This window comes from Labeo rohita, chromosome 16 (genome assembly GCF_022985175.1).
Source record: "Labeo rohita strain BAU-BD-2019 chromosome 16, IGBB_LRoh.1.0, whole genome shotgun sequence".
Taxonomy (NCBI): Eukaryota; Metazoa; Chordata; class Actinopteri; order Cypriniformes; family Cyprinidae; genus Labeo; species Labeo rohita.
The window spans coordinates 17,743,551-17,765,853 of record NC_066884.1 but is presented as its reverse complement, the minus strand read 5'-3'; the positions used below and the strand labels follow the sequence as shown (position 1 = coordinate 17,765,853).

The 22,303-nt window shown below is 35.7% G+C and overlaps 1 protein-coding gene across 1 annotated transcript in view; it reads left to right on the top strand.

Annotated features, from left to right (window-relative positions):
- The window catches only part of galnt1 (UDP-N-acetyl-alpha-D-galactosamine:polypeptide N-acetylgalactosaminyltransferase 1), a 125,937-nt gene that overhangs the window by 45,035 nt on the left and 58,599 nt on the right, over positions 1 to 22,303 (top strand). Inside the window, exons 2-3 of the mRNA XM_051130973.1 lie at positions 2,523 to 2,641; positions 22,114 to 22,260. Of these exons, the coding sequence (XP_050986930.1) occupies positions 22,122 to 22,260 (139 nt within the window). The 5' untranslated portion in view covers positions 2,523 to 2,641; positions 22,114 to 22,121. The remainder of the gene's footprint in view (positions 1 to 2,522; positions 2,642 to 22,113; positions 22,261 to 22,303) is intronic.

Below are 22,303 nucleotides of genomic sequence, written 5' to 3'. Positions count from 1 at the left end.
AAGTGTGAGTAAATGTAAATGTTACTGGATTCATTTGCACTGCCATTGAAAATGAACCAGCAGCTGAGTTACAGAAAAACTACCCAGCACCCGGGTAAAAAATAACCCAAGAAATTGACCCAACAGGCTGAGACCAGCATTTAGTAGTAGTGTGTAGTGAAAAATGATGTAAAACTAAATGACATTGAGAGAAACCTTGACTATAAAGTGGATTAAAATCAAAAGTTGTTGGTGAGTTGTTTACTTTGTACATTGGGGTGTTTTAACATCTCAGTACAGTAAGTTTTGAGTAATGCTAACTGATAATTATTTAGAATGACAGCTTGCATTTGCACAATATTTGTTGTAGAAAATAGTTAAACTAAAGTACAGTGAAAGAATCTTTGACTAACAAGTGGACTAAAATGCTAGAAGAATGTATGAAATATGTCTGATTTTTGTGTTTCTGGATCTTGTGAAGGATATAAAGGCTGTTTGTTGCCGTAGTGACCTGCCCACAGTAGATGAGAGTCTTTAATTGGGCCTTTGTTCACCTAGCAGCCGTTGCCATGGTTCCTGGGAAAGGCTCTAGCACTAGCAATGTCAAACACCTCAGAAACACAATCAGGTTTTTGGGAAGTTTGTCTAACAAACACAGTCTTTGAGTTCAGATGCAGCGTGTGTGTATGTTGTGCGGTGGACTGTGGAAAGGTCTGTACAGTGTGTGAGGGATTAGAAAAGTGCTTTTGATGAACAGGAGCGACTCAGTGACCAGCACCTCGCTCAAAACCCCACTGCATACTGTGTGTGCGAGTGTCACTCTCCGTTTGATAGGGATGTTGGGCTGCATGCTGATCTTTTATTCATCTTAGCTCAGAATGCGGTACGCCTGAGCTGCGTGTAGCAGAATAACCCGGAATAACTGATTCTGACTCCATCATCTCGACAAACTCACACACGAACACTTCAGTTGAGATGCGGGAGAGAGGGAGGTAATGAAAGAAAGGAAAAGAATATATTAGACTGGATGGAGCACCAACTTGGAGGAGGAGAGGCTGTCTGAAATAATCTCGTAGTCGTTTCCGATCATGACTTTGCGCTTCGTTTGATAGATTTGCACTGTATGCGACTGCTTCATTTTCAGAGAGGGATTTCTGATTTCCCACGAGTCTGAATCTTAATCACCGGTCAGAGTGGTCATTCAGTTTTATTTCTCTTGAAATATTTTGAAATGTGGGACGTCCTGACATGTCCTGTTTTTAGAGATTTTTTTTGTAGATGACATATTTAAAAACATAAACACAAGAGTTTTTGTATTTCCAAAAGAAATTCTCAGGCTTTGTCTGTAATGTTGCACCTCATGTGGTCGATATCGTCTTTCTGTCATTTTATGATTCACAAGGGTGCGATTGTACAGATGGTGGCAGCACAAGGGGGTACCAAAAACTGTCTTACTGATCATTTCTTGTTTTAAGTCCTTGCAATATCATTTTGATTTGGATGTGATGATTTTTGAGTGGCTGAAATTGACTGAATTGTAATTTAGTTTATTCATTATGTGGATAAAACGTCACTAATGTACAAAGTACTTCATGTTCTGAGTAATACAAAAAAACAACAGACAATTTTGTAGTGTAATGGTTTGGTATTTGCACAATGTTTATTTAAAGTGTTATATATGTGACAGGTGTTAAAGCTTTGAAAATTATTGCATGTGTTTACTTCCTGTCTTGCTTTCCGTCTCTGTTTTTATATATTTGTAGTCCACGTCAAAATTATAGGATGAATCTGGGACTAAACTTAAACTCAAACTTAACAATATGGACAGTTTCAGTATTTAGAAGAATTTAAAACAAGAGATGTATGATATTAACATTTGTATGTTAATGTAAACGTAACTTAAATTTGGAAAAATGGCATTTTCACAAGTGGATTTAAAGGGACAGTTCACCAAAAAATGAAAATTGTTTCATTAATTACTCACCCTCATGTCGTTCCAAACCCGTAAGACCTTTGTTCGTCTTCAGAACACAAATTAAGATATTTTTCAAGAAATCTGAGAGCTTTCTGAACCTGCAAAAACAGCAATGCAACTGACACGTTCAAGGCCTAGAAAGTTAGTAAGGACGTCATTAAAATAGTCCATGTGACATCAGTGGTTCAACAGTTTTTGTGTGCAAACAAAACAAAAATAACTTTATTCAACAATTATGCAATATTAATCTTTTTGACGTGCGTCAAAGACTGACATGGAAGAGAAGAAATTGTCGAATAAAGTCGTTATTTTTGTTTCTTTGCACACAAGATGTGTTCCTGTAACTTTATAACATTACAGTTGAACCACTGATAATGTCCTTCCTACCTTTCTGCGTCTTGAACATGTCAGTTGCATTTCTGTCTATGCAGGGTCAGAAAGCTGTTGGATTTCATCTAAAACATCTTAATTTGTTTTCTGAAGATGAGTGATGTTGTTGAAATGTTGTTAATGTATTGTTACTGTTGCATGTTGTAATCTCTCTAACGCTTGTCTTTGTGTGTTACAGGGAGTATGCGTGAGTGACAGGTTTCTGTGGTGGGACCTCAAGCTCCTCCCCTCATCTGGAGCCCCTGCGCTGTAGGATACGACCTCCTTCCTTCACACACTCTGACCTCAGTTCAACAGGTATGCGCTGAATATACAGCAGATGATTATGTCATTATGTGATTATGGTTAGTCTCTTTATTATACAAAGTGTGAATTAATGTCAGCTCAGTTTTACTCACAACGCATGATTAATTTAATGAAGCAGTTTGCATATACTTACAGTGCCTGAAAGCGAAGAAGCCTATTGCGGTCCTTCCGCATGTGATGTGATAGATTTTTTATAATTATTTTAATTTGCCCACTTTTTAGCCCTGTGAACTTTAACAAAGCAAACACACTTTTCATACTCTTACTGATTCATTTAATTTGACCATTAACAATGTCCAACAGTGTATACAGTTGAGGTCAAAAGTTTATATAAACCTTGCAGAATCTGCAAAATGTTAATTATTTTACCAAAATAAGAGGGATCATACAAAATGCAAGTTTTTTTTTTTTAGTACTGACCTGAATAAGATATTTCACTTAAAGACATTTACATGTAGTCCACAAGAGAAAATAATAGTTGAATTTATAAAAATGACCCGTTCAAAAGTTTACATACACTTGATTCTTAATACTGTGTTGTTACCTGAATGATCCACAGCTGTTTTTTTTTTTTTTTTTGTTTAGTGAAAGTTGTTTACGAGTCCCTTGTTTGGGGTGAAAACTTTTTGAATTTGAAGATCAGGGTAAATTTAACTTATTTTGTCTTCTGGGGAAATGTAAGTATCTTCTGTAGCTTCTGAAGGGCAGTACTAAATGGAAAAAAATATGATATATAGGCAAAATTAAAAAGTACGCATCATCATTCTGTTCAAAAGTTTACACCTCTGGCACTTAATGCATAATTTCTCCTTCTGCCGCATCATTGAGTGTTTGAACGTTCTGTAATAGTTGTATATGAGTCCCTCAGTTGTCCTGATGGATCTCAAAATCATACAGGCATTGTTGGAAAGGGTTCAAATACACAAAAATGCTGAAAAAACTAAGAATTTTTGGGACTTGAAGGATTTTTATGAAGAACAGCGGGCAGTTTAACTGTTAAGGACAAACAAGGGACTCATGAACAACTATCACTAAACAAAAAAAAACAAAACAAAACAAAAAAAAAAAAAAAAAAAAAACAACACAGGTAACAACATAGTATTAAGAATCAAGTGTGAGTAAACTTTTGAACAGGGTCATTTTTATAAATTCAACTTATATTTTCTCTCGTGGACTGTATGTAAATGTCTTTTATGTGAAATATCTTATTTAGGTCAGTACTAAATAAAAAATAACATACATTTTGTATTATCCCTCTAATATTGATAAAATAATTAACATTTTGCAGAATCTGCAAGGTGTATGTAAACTTTTGACCTTAACTGTACATAGGTCACAGGATTTTTTTTTCTGTATTTATTTATAATTTTTTTGAAATAATAAAAATTCCCCAGTGTTTCCCACACATAGACGAATCTGTGGCGGTGTGCCACAGATTAAATTCCGACCGCCACAGATTCAACACCGACCAAAAAAAAAATAAAAAAAATCAATACCGACCGTCACATATTGCGTTTCGTTATTCTTTTGTACGCTATTTAAAACACGCAGCGAATTCGTTCAACTGCATTTCCTTTCCCTGCTCTCTCTTCATCTCTCTGTTACTCACGCGTCTCTCCCTCACACACACACACGCACACAGCCCCTCCCCTCCGTGCACACCACGTCTGTCTGGATCATCTGTGGAGAGAAGACGGCTGGCGAAAGTTTGGTATCTCGTGAACACTTTTAACACACAATCACAGATTAAAAAGTGCTATAAAATATTTTATATTCTGAATACAATAGTTTCAGTGTGTTGATGTTACTGTAAGTCCCGACCCTTAGCAAACGCGATTGCGCCTTATTTAGAAAGTTAACTAGCCGCAAGTTTGTGGTAAAATGTAGGCTAGCCTAGTTGGGTTGTCGAGGTCAAAACACTATATGTAGCAGCTGTGAATCAATAGGGCTTTAGAATCTTTTTTTAGAAAGCCCCGCAAAATAAGGTGCCCTAACAAAAGTTGCAGACTGTGCAGCAAGTAGGCTGTTGTATATGGTGTTAAATTAATGTAATAAAGTTCCGTGTAACCAATTATTAACCGTTTATTTAACCTTTAAAAACAAACACTGTTCCCAATGCATTTTCATTTTACCACATCTCAAGTGATGTTGTGTTTATTAGAAAAAAGGCTGACTCCTGGCTTAGTATTGTTAACTTTACAGCTATAATTTTATGTATTAAAAATGAACACAATTTAACAAAACTGCATTTTAAAATGATGGGCCATCTTATTTTACGCTATGGACATTATGCCACAATATGGGTCAGTCGTAATTTAAAAATGGACAAATCATTTTCACACAATGAATATTAAAATAGTTTATTTCACTATTTATTTACATTATTGTAATTTTAGGAAGTAATAATTTTGTAATGTAGGAAGTAATAATTTGTAAGCCTGAACCACAAAACCAGTCATAAGACTACATTTTTTTTAAAAATTTAGATTAATACATTATCTGAAAGCTGAATAAATATTTTCATTGATGTATGGTTTGTTATAATAGGACAGTATTTGGCCGAGATACAACTATTTGAAAATCTGGAATCTGAGGGGGCAAAAAAATCTAAAATCACCTTCAAAGTTGTCCAAATGAAGTTCTTAGCAATGCATATTACTAATCAAAAGTTAGATTTTGATATATTTACAGTAGAAAATTTACAAAATATCTTCATGGAACATGACCTTCACTTAATATCCTAATGATTTTTGGCGTAAAAGAAAAAACAGTAATTTTGACCCATACAATGTATTGTTGGCTATTGCTACAAATATAACCATGATACTTATGACTGGTTTCGTGGTTCAGGGTCACATTTACACTTTTGTATGGATTTTCATGTTTTAAGATTGAAAGCAGAGCAAGAGCCAAACAACAAAATGCATTCATATAAGGCATTCAAAGTAGAACATATAATAAGGGGATGATAAAAAGTATAACATAAAGAAACAAATGAATACAACAGAAGAAACAGTGATCTGAAGTGCCGTTTTATTCTCAGCAGTTTTGTTTTTAATGCGAGTGTGTGTATAGCGCTCTAAACTTTAAATAGACAGTAATGCCTATTGATCTGCGTTACACCACAAAATGGCTGAATGATTGCAAATTGAAGTATTTAATTGTACTTGCTGTTGGTGCCAGGCTTTGCATTGGTAATCAATTTGTGTTTGTTTTTTGCATTGGGTGCAGTTTTTGCATCACGGCTCCCTCCATCTCCGTCACCCCGTTTCCCGCTCCTTTGTGATTCTTTGAGAATGTGTGTGTAGATTGTTAGCTATGCTGGTTTGAAAGAGCCTGTGCTTGAGGCATGTAATCATCTTTGAGAGGAAGAGGAAGTTGCAAACATAGGCTTTGGGGAAGCGCAGTTGTACCTCAGTCCGATTTCTGCACCAAATTTGGCATTACAGCGTGTGGATGCTCTGCATCAAAATGATCCTCCCTCATCATTATTTCCTCTCACTCTTCTAGATTTTGATAAGGTTTTGTTAAAACAAAAAAGTAGGAAAGCTTTTTATAGCTGTTTTGAGAATAGAACCATAAAGCCTTGAAAGTTTCCTGTTCACTGTGTCCCTCTTTTTTCATCCCTGAGATACACACACACACACACACACACACACATACAACTTCAACAATTTGTCTGAGATCTGGTGACTTCACCGCTCACTGTCGGTGTCTGAAATTAGACTGGTAAGTTATGCACTATTGCTGGATTCTGGGTAATACTGTGGACCTATTAAAACATGGATCCTGTTGTAGTGTTATATGATTGGTTGGCCCATCCCTATAAACACACACGGGATTCATGGGAAAGTGAGAATCATTCGTCTTTTCAACTACATCCTCCTTCTTTTCTTCTTTCTGTATTTGTCTTTACTCAAGTGCTGACTTGGGATTTAGTAAGCTAGTATGTTTATTTAAGGACATTAGTTTTTCCTGTGTCAGGACAGAGGGGAATTTTTTTATATTGCGTATATATCATGTTCGGTTATGGGTCTGCACATACACACGCACCAGTGGTTAGCTTGCAGTCTGAAATGAATGTGTAAAGAAACTGTGTTTCACTACAATAACGGCAAGAAAACGTGTTTTTCTATTGAGCTGCACGCACACAAACAAAACATACATAGCAACCGGTATTACCCGAACAAATGACCCTTATGAGGTAGTCAGTGAATCATTCAGAAAGTCTCACAAACTCGTGAGTTATCGATTTGAATCAGACGAAGCCACATAAGGCTTACATAACTGCAAGTTATATTCACTACGCGCATTTCGACGTTAAACAAGGCATGTGATGCATAAATCTTCGTGACATTGTGAAGCTAATGATTCACATTGCATCGTTAATTATTTATTAAAATCATTTAGTTCAATTATTAAAACAAATACATGTTTTTATTCAGCAAGGATGGATCAAAAGTGAAAGTAAGTACATGCTATAAAAGATTTATACTTTGAATGTTCTTTTGAACTTTCTATTAATCAAAAAATGTTGAAAAAAAACTATTTTGAATATTGAAGGTAATGATGAAAAATGTTTCTTATGTTTATTCGAATGATTTTTAAAGGATCGTGTGACACTGAAGACTGGAGTATAGGCTGATGAAAATTTGGCTTTGCCATCATAAGAAAAAAATATATTTTAAAATGTATTAAAATAGAAGACATGTTGTAAATTGTAATATTTTTCACTTGTAAATTTTTCAGATTGTAAAAATATTTATACTGTGTTTTGAATCAAATTAATTTAACCATTTAAGTTTTTCAGTTTTCACTTTTTTTAAATACAAGATTCAACGGTCGAATTCGACTTTACAACGGGGTTGTTAGTTAACACTAGATAACTACATCAGTTAATATTAGTTAGTTAGTTAGCATTTATTAATCTTAGTTAATGTTAATTTCAGTATTTACTAATGCATTATTATTATTATTATTATTGTAACAAGTGCATTGTTAAATAACATGAACACAATGAATGACTGTATTTTTATTAACTAACATCAACAAAGATTTATAAATAGTGTAATGTAGTGTTTATTGTTCGTTCATGTAAGTTAATACATTAATACATTAATGTTAACAAATGACAACTTATTGTAATATGGTTCAACTGCATTAGTTAATATGAACTAAGAATGAACAATGCTTCTACAGCATTTATTAATCTAATGTTAATTTTAACATTTTCTAATGCCTTATTAAAACCACAAGTTGTGTTTGTTAACATTAGTTAATGCACTGTGAACTAATATGAACAAACAATGAACGACTGTTTTATTAACCAACATTAACAAAGATTAATAGTGTAATAAATGTATTTTCACTGGTCGTTCATGTTAGTTAACACATGAACTAATGTTAACAAATGACACCTTATTGTAATATGGTTCATTAGTTAACATTAGTTAACTGCATTAGTTAACATGAACTACAAATGAACAATACTTCAGCAATTACTAAGCTTAGTTAATGTTAAATTCAACATTTACTGATGCATTATTAAAATCACAAGTTGTGTTTGTTAACATTAGTTAATGCACTGTGAACTAACATGAACAAACAATGAACGACTATTTTTATTAACTAGCATTAACAAAAATTTCAATATAGTGTAATGAATGTATTTTTGACTGGTCGTTCATGTTAGTTAACAAATAAATTAATGTTAACAAACGACACCTTATTGTAGTATGGTTTATTAGTTAACATTAGTTAACTGCATTAGTTAACATGAACTAAGAATGAACAATACTTCTACAGCATTTATTAATCTTAGTTAATGTTAATTTCAGCATTTACTAATGCATTATTAAAATCACATTTTTGTTAACATTAGTTAATGCACTGTGAACAAACATAAACAACAATTTTTACTAACATTAACAAAGATTAATAAATACTGTAATAAATATATTGTTCATTGTTCGCTTATATTAGTTAATACATTAACTAATGTTAACAAATGACATCTTATTGTGAAGTGTTAGTGATTCAACTTTATATACTTTAAGTCTAATTAACTTGTACAGCCAATTTGATTATACTTTCAATGGAGCAACGTAGATGTGAAAGTAGGTGGAATTTTTTTTTTTTTTTTTTTTTTTACAGTGAAGCCTCGGTGAACATAAGAGATTTCTTTCAAAAAAGTCAAGGTATGAACACTTTTATTTCATGTCTCCAAATATACCAGTTCTTTATACATAAAACAGAGTGCTGATTATTGCTTTAGCTCACTGTTGCACAGGCATTATAATAACACACAAGTAACAGTGGTTGGCAAAAGTAGCTTGTTACCATAAAAGTGACACTATTTTTAATAGCAGCCAAGCTACTGTCACACATTTATGGCTTGTCATTGTATGTAATATCTGAACCACAAAAGCAAATATGAATAGCCTAGACAGATGCTTCAGCCCGAGATGACTCCCACTCACGGCTGATAGCAGAAGTTCTACACTGGTTTGAATGCCTCTATAGAGCAGGAGCTGGACGTGCTCTGCAGGAGTCATTAGGAGACTGAAGCTCGCCGTGATAACTGGTTTGGGTCTGTTAAACAGCCGCGATTCTTTTGCTGTCATTCACAGAGAGTTCATTATGCAGGAGCGTATCTCGCATGTGTGTTAATTATGAAACGAAGTCTGGCAGCTCCGTCCTGCTCGGAGTTGGATTTTTTTCTTTGATGTTTTATCACGCCGCACGCACATACATAGTCATAAACCTCCACATCTTGAACCTTTTTTCAACACCTCTTCTGAATACGTGCTGAATTATCATTACAGGAAACAAACATTTCGCTCTCTCTCTCATGCTGTCTCTCAGACGTGGGGTTTGTCCATATCAGGTTTTTTTTTTTGTGCTTTCACAGTAGGTGGCTTGTGTTTCTGCAGTAAGTAGAGTTTTATTCATTTGTGTCTGGGAATTGTTGATAATTGGGGTTTAAAACATCACCTTTAATAAAAAAAGTGTTTTTGCTGATACAGTATATATATATATTTACTTTAAATTTACTTTAAATATCATCAAGCTGATTACTCTCTAAAAACTCCCTCAGGTCATGTTTTTTGATTCCATTTTAAGTCTTATTTTGACGTATCAAAGTGGTTATATCTAAGTGTGTAAGTTGTTTACTTACTTTTTAAATTAGTCTTTCCATTAACGCATTATATTGTTCGTTCAGTCTGATTCATGAATACGGAATGCTCACAAACACAAGAGGCTGGATTTATAGCATGAACCAATCACAGCCGAACAGAACCAGTCATATCCAATAATATCACGATGGAGGCATGACATTCTCCCATTCACTCTCAGTTACCCCCCACCAAACTCACCGCATACTTTATGGGGTCTGTTAAAACTCAGTGGGCTCAGGGGAGGCGAGAGACACGTGGACTCCTGCTGTAACTTTACCTGCGGGTATCGCTGTTGGACAATATTTCTTTTAGAAAATTAGTGATTTATACAGTTTTTAATGTTATATTTTGTAGTATTGCCATTGTTTTATTTTTGTACTACAACATTTTGGAGGAGACACTGCCTCCTTGGAGGAAACGCCCTTTCTCTCTTTATATTTGCGCTCTCTCTTTCTCTCTCTCTCTTTCTGTATATATATATATATATATACACATATATTTACAATGTACTTTAGAGCTGCAATTTTAGTACATATTTAGACTCACTTGTCACTGAAGCAGTCAGCTCACTTTGCACATCTATTCAAATAAATCTGTTCATCCCCATTTATGCAAAATGATTTTTGAAGTGCTACAGGTGTTTGGCATGTTGCACTGTAGTTTTTTTGTTGCTATGTAGTGCTTTAGGAGGAACAGTATGTACTGTATGAGAGGAAGTTTTTGCAAATGGGAGGTATTTTCGGAATAAAAACCCTTACAAAAATCTAAGCTGAAAGGCCATAACGGGTAGTTCAGATGTGCATTAGACAAATATGCATTTTTATTTTCATAAAAAAAGAATCGATAAAGGAAGGTAGTTCACTGTGTTTGGTTAAATGATCTTGACAATGTACCAAACAAGATTTTTATAGAGTGTTTGATAAAAGCATCAGAAGTGTTTTTCTTGAGACACAATGCTAAATGTAATTCAGTATAATTCCTCATTCTTCAATATTGATGTTTCTGTAGAAACACTGAAATTTAGTGCTGGCAGGGATTGATCGACAACAGCTTTCACACCAGTAACAAGAAGCTTTTACTTTGATTTCAGACAGTTAAACACGTGACACAATCAGCGGGTTCTGATGTCACTGACCTTCCCCTAAACAGACAGCCTTTGTTCCTCTGAAAGATACCTAAACGGAAGTTGCAGCAGTCGTGGTTGTGATGTACCCATCAACAGTTTGGCACTGACTGCACAATTGCACGTCTACATGCACACCCTTGTTAACTGTGAATCTTTAAACCCTAAATTAGAAAAATTCCACAATGCAAACTATGATGTGTGAAGTGCGCAATTTGCAGCAGGAGAAGTCCTTTTAAGTGGTAGTGCTAATTGTATTTAGTTTGCTAAATGCCAAGGTATTTAGTACAGTATTGACACTGAGGGGGTTTCTTGCCAAGGCTGTGTGTATGAATAAGAAAGATAGTTTAATGAGTTTCTTTCCAGTTAGAAGAACATTTAACATTTGAACCAAACTTGATACACGATTTTAAAAACACAATTCTCATGAATTGATGTGATGCATCTGTAGGTGCACATCGACGAGCAATTATAAAATAGCCAAGACTAAATCAAAGAATACACAGCTCTTCAATAGACAGGATAAACATGTACTTTTTATTGCACAGAACTAACATAGACCTACAGATTATTCAAAATAACAATCATTGCTCACAGCAGGTGATTCTAAGTCACTATAATTACCTTGGAATTTATTGTTATGATTGACGCAACTTCTCAGAGAGAGTTTATCATGCTGGAAGTCTAACCGCACACTAAAGTACAATGCACTGTCTGCATGTTAAAATCCTCTCTGACAAAGCACCATCTCTGAATTCACTGCCACTCAGAAATATATATATATATATATATATATAAACTAATCCTCCATCTCTACCGTACTTTTGGCCCTTCTTGCTGTAGACGGCCGATAACTAGATAACGACATTCTAATCGTGATGTTGTGATATGATCCCTCAGTGTGCATGTTGCATATTTAACCTGAACTGACAAGCAAACCAATTGAAAAAGACGTGTATCACATCACACATGGATCATATGCACACTTCATTCAGACAAAAATAGAGCTGTTTCCGATGTCTTTAGTACCCCCTACCCTAAGCGTTTGGCTGCTGCGTGCATGCTGTTCCTCATTGCAGGGTGAATGTGTGCTCCTGTGGTTGGCACGCGTGTTAGTTGAGCTGAAATCTGATAAAGCGTAGCTCGTTCGACTTTTATGACCCATTCGTACTGTAATGCCATCAGGCTTGTAATTCATTTATCTGGCTGCAGTTTGGGATGGACTAATCTAATATGCATAATTCAATGTCATACTGAAGTCAAGACCTGCACGAATGTGCAAATGGACTCTTTGACTGCAGTAAGCATAGGCGCCATATTGAATTTTTTTTACAAAGGAAAGAAAAATGTGGCTGTGAGGGACAAATGTGCAGTCCAGTCTATAGGTTGTCATAATTTTTTTTTGGTCACAGAAACATTTCTTGTATGTCTGTCATTCTGTCTATTGTTTTTTCTATCTGTCCGTCATTCGATCTGCCTTTCTTTCTGTCTGTCATTCTATCTGTCTGTTGTTCTGTCATTCTTTCCGTCTCTGTCATTCTATCATTCTTTTTGTCTGTCTCTCTCTGTCTGTCTTTCTATCATTATTTTCATCTGTCTCTGTCATTCTATCTATTGTTCTTTCTGTCTGTCTGTTGTTGTATCTATTGCTCTTTCCATTGTTTTGTCCGTCATTCTGTTGTTCTTTCTGTCTGTCTGTCTTTCTACCATTATTTTCATCTGTCTCTCTGTCCTTCCATCTGTCTGTCTGTCTGTCTGTCTTTCCATCATTCTTTTTGTCTGTCTCTGTCCATCTGCCTGTCTTTCTTTTTGTCTGTCTTTCCATCATTCTTTTCGATCTGTCTGTCCATCTGTCCTTCTGTCTGTCTGTCTGTCATTCTTTTTGTCTGTCTGTCTTTCCATCATTCTTTTCATGTGTCTCTCTGTCCATCTGTCCGTCTTTCTATTATTCTTTTTTGTCTGTTTTTTTTTCTATCATTTTTTTGTCTGTCTCTCTGTCTATTGTCTGTCTGTCTATCTCTCTTTTTGTCTTTCTATCATTCTTTTCACCTGTCTGTCTGTTATTCTGTCTGTTGTTCTTTCCGTCTGTCTGCTGTCTGTTTATTGCTCTTTCAATCTTGCTGTTGTTCTGTCATTCTTTCCGTCTCTGTCGTTCTATTGTGTCTTTCTGTATGTCTCTCCGTCTGTCTGTCTGTCTGTCTATCTATTATTTTTTTCTGTCTGTCTGCCATTCGAACTGTCGTTCTTTCTGTCTGTCTCTCATTAGATCTATTGTTGTTTTCATCTGTCTGTTGTTCTGTCGTACTTTTTGTCTCTGTCGTTCTATCATTCTATCTGTCATTCTGTTTTTCTGTCATATTATTTCCCTCTGTCGGTTGTGTTTTTCTATCATTCTATCTGTTTTTCATGTATATTTGATATAAAAAGTTCACAGATATAATCTCGACTGACATTTTCTCTTTTCTCTGTTGTGCTAGTTTGTCTCTGAAATAGGAGAACTTTACTGAAACATTCTGAACGGGAGATAACGGAGGTGGAGGCGTAGAGAGTAAGATGGAAGGACTGTGAATAGGAAGAAGGAGATGCTGTAGGGGCTTAATTTGCTTTTCTCTAACAGACGGCAACAGCCAAAGAAAGTTAATTACCCTCCCGTCTCACATCGCGACGTGTGTGCGTGATGCGACCAGGGGTGCTAGTGAGCGAGTGAGCGAGTGAGAGAGCGGGTTTCTGCGCCCATCTGTTTTCCTGCCAGCCAGAGCTGCTAAGAGGCTCTCTGGTTTAGCATGCGACAGTTCTTGCTCTTTCACTGTTCTCTTCCTGTGTCCCTTTTCTTCCCCCACATGTCTGTCTGTTTCTCTCATGTTTCGTGTAGTGGATTTGTTTGTGTGACCAAAGGCTAACTCATATTCCTGTTTGTGTGTGGTGTGCTGAACAGGAATCCACCCCCCTCTGTATGTGACACACAGGTGGTGTGCCTGTCCATATGTCTCAGTATCAGATAACAACATGAATACTGCATGACATGAAAACATGTTAAGAATCCCTTGCAGGAAGTAACACAGGAAGTGAAACTCAGAACTTCAGAAGAACAATCACAGTGCCGCTCTAATATTTTCTGACTGTGTGCATACCTTGCAGGTGCAAAAGTTGCATTCAGCAAGTGACGTTATGCTCTATAGCCCTAATTGAATAATTGTTTTACATGGGGACATACTGTCATGTCAGCGTTTACAGGTGCTGGAGATTTTATTGCAATGTAAATCGATACTGTGTGTGAAAATCCTTGGCTAAATTGACCTTCTTTTTTTTATTTAAAAGACCATTGTCATGTGGTACTTTAATTCCCATTCTTAAAGGGGTCATCGGATGCCCATTTTCCACAAGTTGATATGATTTGTTAGGGTCTTAATGAGAAGTCTATAACATACTAAATGTTTAGCATACATAAAATATATATGTTTTAAATCAGCCGTTTTGCTGCATTTGCCGTTAAATGCTAATGAGCGAAACTTGGTAACTAGCACATTATTAAGAAGGGCGATTTGCAAAGATGCATAAAAAACCCTTATACTCACTTCTGCTGTAGGTGAAACTGAATCGCGAATTATTTGGGCGAACATAGACACATTTATGTAGACCGCCGGGGGCATTTCCTTCAAAAACGAAAGCAACGTTAATCCTGTGTCTTCAGTGGCTCAGATGTCAGGAGTAAATTCTGACTGCTATGTTCATTATTACAACCAACACCAAAACACCTCAATCACTTAATCTGAGACATTCTAGTCTTCCGCTGCACCAGAGTCGCCACAATGGTGGTCGGAGTTGAACTGTTCACAGCTCATTCAGGGCGGGTCTGCGGTAAGATGGCTGTGTTAATCAACTATCGTGGGAGCGGCCTGAGCTTTTGTGATGCCGCACGGACAAGAAGCTGAGAATGGCTTGATTTTGCTTGATTTATATTACTTATAAAGATAAAAAAGTACCACTGGGTGGATTTTATCATTATTGGGTGCTTGTGTACACACTGCCAATACACATTTATGTTCAAACAATATGCAAAAGTGAGTTTTGTATCCCTTAAAGGGGACTTATTATGCGCCTTTTTACAAGATGTAATATTGGTCTCAGGTGTCCCCAGAGTGTGTCTGTGAAGTTTCTGTTTTGAGTGGATGTCTCTTTAAATGCAAATGAGCTGCTGCTCCTCGCCCCTTTTTCCAGGATAGAGCTGTGCCTTTACAGCTCATACCTCAGATACTCTGCTAAAAACATCTGTTCGGTTTTAAATATCATGTCTATCGTGCTGAAATCATGTATTTTAAAGCCATACCAGTTTAAACTTTTGATATAGGGTTTTCTGAGCGCACACATCCAAAGCGAATACACACAAAAAGTGGGCTGTCACACGGCATGTGAGTACTAAACTAAAACTGTGAGTTGTCTTTCATGTCATATTGCACTTAAACTGTCAAATAAACACAAGTTTATGTTAAAAACACACAGGTTACAAAAATAGTCGGTTATGTCTGTGAAGGTAAACAGCTGGGAAATGTTTATATTAGATGTGTGTGGTAGCAGCGTAATATACAGTAAATAAATCAATAAATCCGCTGCTGTCTTGTCTCCTCTGAGGCTACGACTCTAAATAATGTTCTGTGCTCGTCTGTGCAGCCAACAACAGAACAGTGTCAGGTTTTTTTTTTTTTGAAGAAATGAATACTGAATGGGATTGTTACTTCCATATGACAGCCAAACTCTTATGTTTATGTAACTGTTATAAACACACATTGACAGCTGTATTTAGCTTTAGCATGTACAGTATGTGTTGTATGAATACAATTGCATCACTATTTCCTTACATGACATAGTGTCCGGACACACAAGCTATGTCACAGAGTCACGCAGAGGTTCTTTTACATACGTCATCCTGAAAAACAATTACCGTCCAGTGCTTACAAGACAATGGTATTTGTCCAAGGAAGTGTGTTTTGCACATATGGGTGAATGGGACAACAGGGCTGTGCGTAAGAGCACAGGATGATGAAGAGGGAGATTTCTTTCAAAATATCATCATTTATATACGTAGAGAGACATATTGTAATGCTTGACATTTACAGAAAAGTTAATTTTCCTAAGCACGGTATCACAGGCTCTTATCTTTTTGTTTGGTCTCACCATGTGGAAAAACATTAGGCATTGCTGTGCTGTGATCTAGTCATGCAATTTAATGAACCATTTCCCATGAATTATTCCACTGGAATTGCTAATTTCTCTCTCCAAATCCTCATGCGTGTCTTTGCAGTCTGTTTTTGTGTAAAATTGAAATTTCTCCCCTGTTCTTCACTTCTAATCCCTATTAGCATCCTTTACTGTGGTTAATGTTTCTGAAGTGCAGAAACCCCTGTAGACCAGTTATTTTAGTTATTTATTTTACTTTAATTATTTTTCGCTTTTTATTTAAAGGACATCAGAGAGCAGACAGAATAGTAAGGGTCTGTGCCTATGAGGCAATTATTCTTAAATGTCCTGAACATGAGCTTAACTCAGTTTTAACCTGTTGTAATGCATTTTAAATGATTAACTAATGTTTTTTAAATTGGCAAATGGCAGAAAATTCTCATTTAATGCAGCCTCTTGTTGCTGTAATCTCATGTATCTGGACATTTGACCTATTAGCATAAAATCTGAAACACATTACATCTTTTTCCAGCTAAAATCTGTATTATGTGAGTTTTTATAAAGTTAAATATTAAATCATATCCATCATATACAGTTAATAAGGATGCCATATGTGACCCTGGACCACAAAACCAGTCTTAAGTAGCATGGGTATATTTGTAGCAATAGCCAAAAATACATTGTATGGATCAAAATTTTTCTTTTATGCCGAAAATCATTAGAATATTAAGTAAAGGTAATGTTCCATGAAGACGTTTTGCTTAGAGCTTCATTTGGACAACTTTAAAGGTGATTTTTCAATATTTTTAATTTTTTTTTTTTGCACCCTCAGATTCCAGATTTTCAAATAGTTGTATCTCAGCCAAATATTGTCCTATCAAACCATACATCAGTGATTTATTCAATTCTCATATGATGTATAAATCTTAATTAAAAAAAAAAAAATTGACCCTAATGTGGTCCAGGGTCACATATTTAATTGTATATAGAGTTGATGCTTGCAAACTTCAGCAAGTCCAGTAACTACACTGGGAAAAAAAAGGTACAAAATTTCATAAGTAATTACAAAGAAACGGCAAGTAACATTTTGAAATAGAAAATGTACTTTACATGTACATTAATCTTTTACAACTTGAAAAAAAGTACTTGAAAATGCTCAAAACACATGAGTAGGGCACAACTCCACTTGCTTAATCTAATACTGTAACCTCATAGGGCTTCTGCTAAATGTTACACACTGCACACATACAAACCACCACCAGAGGAGAGTGTATATCGTTATATCTATGTTCCGAGTCACTCACGTCAGCAGCATTCACATTTTCATCTTGTTGCGTAACCTGTCCTGTCCTGTTAGGTTTCTAGATAACATAAACACTCGCATTCAGATTGTGTTTGTATTTGTGATGTCAGCCTTTGCCATTTTGGGCAGACGCACTAGGGATATGTGTGTCTGTTTTCATCTCTCAGGCCTGTGCTCACTCAGGTGTGTGTGTGTGTTGTCACGGTGATGAATGTCTGGCCCAGCTGGCGTGGGCAGGGGCCTTTGGCGTTGCCACTGTGATGGACGAGGGCCACCAGAACAGTGGCGTTACTGCTGTGCCAGTCATAACCTTGAGCTCAACGCACGCACACACACACACGCACTCGCACTCTGACTGCTGGTGAGACCCCCTCAGAGACATCAGATGCCAGAGGTTTTTGGCAAGCTTTTGACTGCTCTAACACCATACTGCTCTTGTTCTGTTTGACATTCATTTTTATGTCATTTAAATATCTCTTAATAGTCACACCTGCGTTTATTAGCATACAGACACTGACACTTCGATGTAATTACTCTCACACTCCTACTATACTACAGTGGGTGTAGGAATTATTTTCAGGAAATTCTGCTTTTTAGGGTAAAACGAGCGCAGAAACTGTACTGGTAATGAGGAGCTTCAGTAGATGTCATCAGTTAAGTCATGAAGTTACAAAAAAGGCGACTATAGCTGCCTTAAAACTGTGCATGTAAGTGTTTATTATTCAAGAGTCACATTTAAAGCAGTGTCAAATCTGCTTCAAGTTCAGCAGCGGCAGCTTTTAGAGTAACAGCAGTCAAAATATCCTAATAACCAGCTGCTGTAATGTCTGTTAATCAAAGAAGAACATTAAAAAAGAGGAAATCAATAACTTCTGTAGTTTTAAGCTTTATCTTTTATTTAATTTACATGTTTGCACAGGCACAAGTAGCTATATGACAGTTACTATAATAGGTTTATGTGAAAATTGTTTTAAGTTCATTTAAATTACAAGTCTAATAAATGTTCAATTGAAAGCTCTCAATTATACTGTAATAGTCCATTGTTAAATAACAGGAAAAAATTCACAGAGACATCAGTTGGTATCAGTCTTGCCTTCAGTCATAAAAAAAAGATGGCATTAAACAAATATCAAAAATATACTACCTTTATGTTGTGTCTACATTCATTTGAAGATTAAATGTGAAATTGTTGCAATATAAAAGTAAAATTAAAAATTGTAATGTTAAGTGGGATTAATCGCAATTAATTTAAGAAAAAATGTGATTAATTAATTAATATATATATAATATATACAAGAAAACTTCTGCTCATTTACTTGATCCAAAGTGAAATTTTGAAACATTGAAATATTTTTACTATTTAAAATAGCTGCTTTCTATTTGAATATATGTTAAAATGTAATTTATTTCTGTGATCAAAACAAAAACTTTCAGCATCGCTACCTGTCTTCAGTCTTCTGTGATCCTTTAGAAATAGTTTTAATATGCTGATTTGCTGTTCAAGAAAGATTTATTATTATTATTATCAATATTTAAAACAGTTGAGTACATTTTTTTCAGGATTCTTTGATGAATAGAAAGATCCAAAGATCAACATTTATCTGAAATAAAAAGCTTTTGGAACATTATACACTATAACATTCAAAAGCTTGGAGTCAGTATATAATATATAAGCAATAAGCCTCAAGAAACTCCCTTAGCTGTTATAAATTCACTGTAAACCACGGCTTCACGAGGTTTATTGCTTTTATTAAAACAATTATTCCATGTATGTAGTAAAGTTTCCAAAAAAAAAAAAAAACAGAGCAAAAAAGTGTAATGATATAGATAAAACCAGTATTCTTCCACCAAACAATGTAGTTCCTCAGAAACAGTTGTGGTTGCAACAAAGTGGTTGGCAAGCAACACTTAGAAGTAAACAAGGGTGTATGTTTGTACAGTAACTTACAACAGCTTTGAACGTGTCTCAACCAATCAGAATCATGGACCGGAACTATCCGTTTTATAATTTATTTATTTCTTTATTTTTTTTTTAATTATAAAAATTAATACTTTTATTTAGCCAGGATGCATTAAATTCATCAAAAGTGATGATAAAGACATTTATAATGTTGCAAAAGACTTCTATTTCAGATAAATGCTGTTTTTCTGAACTTTCTTTTCATCAAAAAAACCCTGAAAAAATTCTACTCAGCTGTTTTCAACATGTTTTGTTTTTCAACATGTCTGTTTTCAACAAAAAATGTTTTTTAAGCAACAAAAACTCTTAAAACTACATTCTGTGAGGCAATAACAGTATTATTTATAAAACTGTAGTGGATTTGGGCATCCGCCATTAACACTCACTGTAAGAGGTATTGCAAGCGAAGTGTTACAAAGAGGTGAAATGGTTGGAGTTCCGATATCACTAGAATATCACACTTCTCTCTGCCAATCATATTCGAAGACCAGAAAGAACTGCTGTTATCTTAACAAACCGGATTTTTGAAGTCTAAACAAGTACATTCTTGCCTAAAAACTCCTAAAACTGCATTCCGTGACACAAAAACATTATTATTTATAATATATAGTGGATTTGGGTGTCCGCCATGACACTCTCAGTAAGAAATACCACAAGCGGAGTGATGCAAGTGGTGAAATGGTAAAATAAATATTGTTTATGACCCATTAAAATATAATATTATAAAAAACGAAAAAACATATTTTAATGTATTATATATAGTATTCATTTTGCCTTAGCCTAATTTCATCAGTATCAGTAGGGAGACACATACTACACAAAATGGCACTGTTTCCTCAAAGTGTTTTTGAGATATTGTGAATTATATGGAAGTGTGTTTTTGTAGCATTATCTCTGGTGGGTCAGAAAATAAAGACAATTTCTTCTTGTCTTTTGATGGCTTTCTGTTCCCTTTAAAATGGCTGTCTAAGCAGATTCCCTCTTCTCTTAAGCAGAGCACAAAGAGACACACACACACACACACACACAAACAAACTACAAAGAACTCTATAGGTACAGTTAGACGGGGACAATGACAGAAGTTTGGTGCGGCTCTCTGGAGAGAGAGATCGCAGAGGAAAGGCTTTCAGGATTGTTTTTTGTCAACTGTAGCATGCTGGGCAACCTCCTGCTCAAAGACTCTGTAATGGACTAGAATATATAAACGTTGTTCCAAACCTCTATGACGTTTGTTGTCCTGCGAATGACAAAAGAAGATATTTTGAAAATGCCAGTGGTTTTTCTGTCCAGGAGCAGCTCAGTGTTATTTTAGGCCCTGATGATGTTCATTTTATGGACAAAAACATTTGAAATCTTCAAAGTACTATCTTGCCTTCCACAGATTTGGAATGACTTTTGTTGTCAGATGAGCTATCTCTTATTGTTACTTTCATAGGATGCTCCATAAAGAAATGGTTTCCTGAGTCTGATGTAATACTCTTGGACCTGTCGTTTATATCATCATATCATCTCCTTTTACTAACACACTTACTCTCTGGGCTCGTGGTGAATGAGGTATTTGTAGCAAAGGATTATGTTCTACAAATTGGTTTTGAATTTTTCAGGCTTGTCTGATTTCGATTCACTGAAGCCTCAGCGTGTGATCCGTGATGCCGTGTAATTACGTTATAATGACCTCTCCTTTATCAAAGCGTATCACACGCTGCTCACCTCCCATAGGAGCATCATCCCTTCTTCCCTTTCATGTCTTCCTCATTTCTCCCCTTTTCTCATTGCGTTCCTAGTTGGCTAATAAAAGATTCATTTCCAGTTCATTAATGAAGGCAGATGGCTAGATTAAAGAAAGTCTGTTAAAGAATGGAATTTTCACCCTCCGTTAAGTCAAAGGTCAAATTTGAGCAGTTTTTGGAATAATCGCTCCAAATCATCTGTTAATGTGGTATAGTGAGACTACCAGAGTCAGATGTCTTATTAGTATTCACCTTTCATTGCTCGAGATGTTTGCCCTTAACGCCGCTCACAGAAAATCATGGAAAAAATGGATTTTCTTGCTCTTTTGAGAGAAAAAATTTTAATGTACTATGGAGGAATACTCATGTTCACAATACACAGCTTCCTAGCCAGTCCACCAAGATCCTTTATGGAAATTAAGCTGCAAAAATAGGTCATTCATGATTTTGTTGTCATGAATACATTAACATATGTATATATGTGTCTTATTTGGTGTTTAGTAATTTGGCGGTAATGTTGATCCTTTCACACGCAAAGCGTTTAGCCAATCATAACAGGGGTCATTTAAATATGTCACGGTAGTTTCTTAAAGCTGTTCTACAAGATTTATTTCCAAGGGCCAGAGAGGCTTTTTTTGGTGTAAGAAACCATTACTTTATCCCTGGACTTTAGGGAAAAAGATGGGGGATGTCTACTGTTTCTCTCCGCAAAATCTGTAGTGCTTTATTTTGGTGTGAAGATGATAAAGCGTCTGTGTTTGTAACTTTTTTAGGTAGCGGGGATGTCTACGGTAAGCTATTGCTCACAGCTTCAAGGCTTGTATAGATGTATGTTTTTCTTGAGTATGGAGTCTAAAATATGGCATACAGTAAGGTGTAACCCATGGTGTCTGGTTGCTGGTTGTAGGTGTGAAATGTCGCTGGCAGCTTTTCAAGTGTTTGCTTGTACCCGTTCTTGTGTGTAACACTCTGTGTGTGTTTGTGTGCGTTTCAGGTGTGAAGATGAGGAAGTTTGCGTACTGTAAGGTGGTGCTGGCCACTTCTCTGGTGTGGGTGATGCTAGACATGTTCATCCTCCTCTACTTCAGCGAATGCAACAAGTGTGAAGACAGAAAAGAGAGAGGATTGCCGGGAAGAGACAGTGAGTATATGGTTTTGTTGTATATCATAGTTATGTAGTTTTC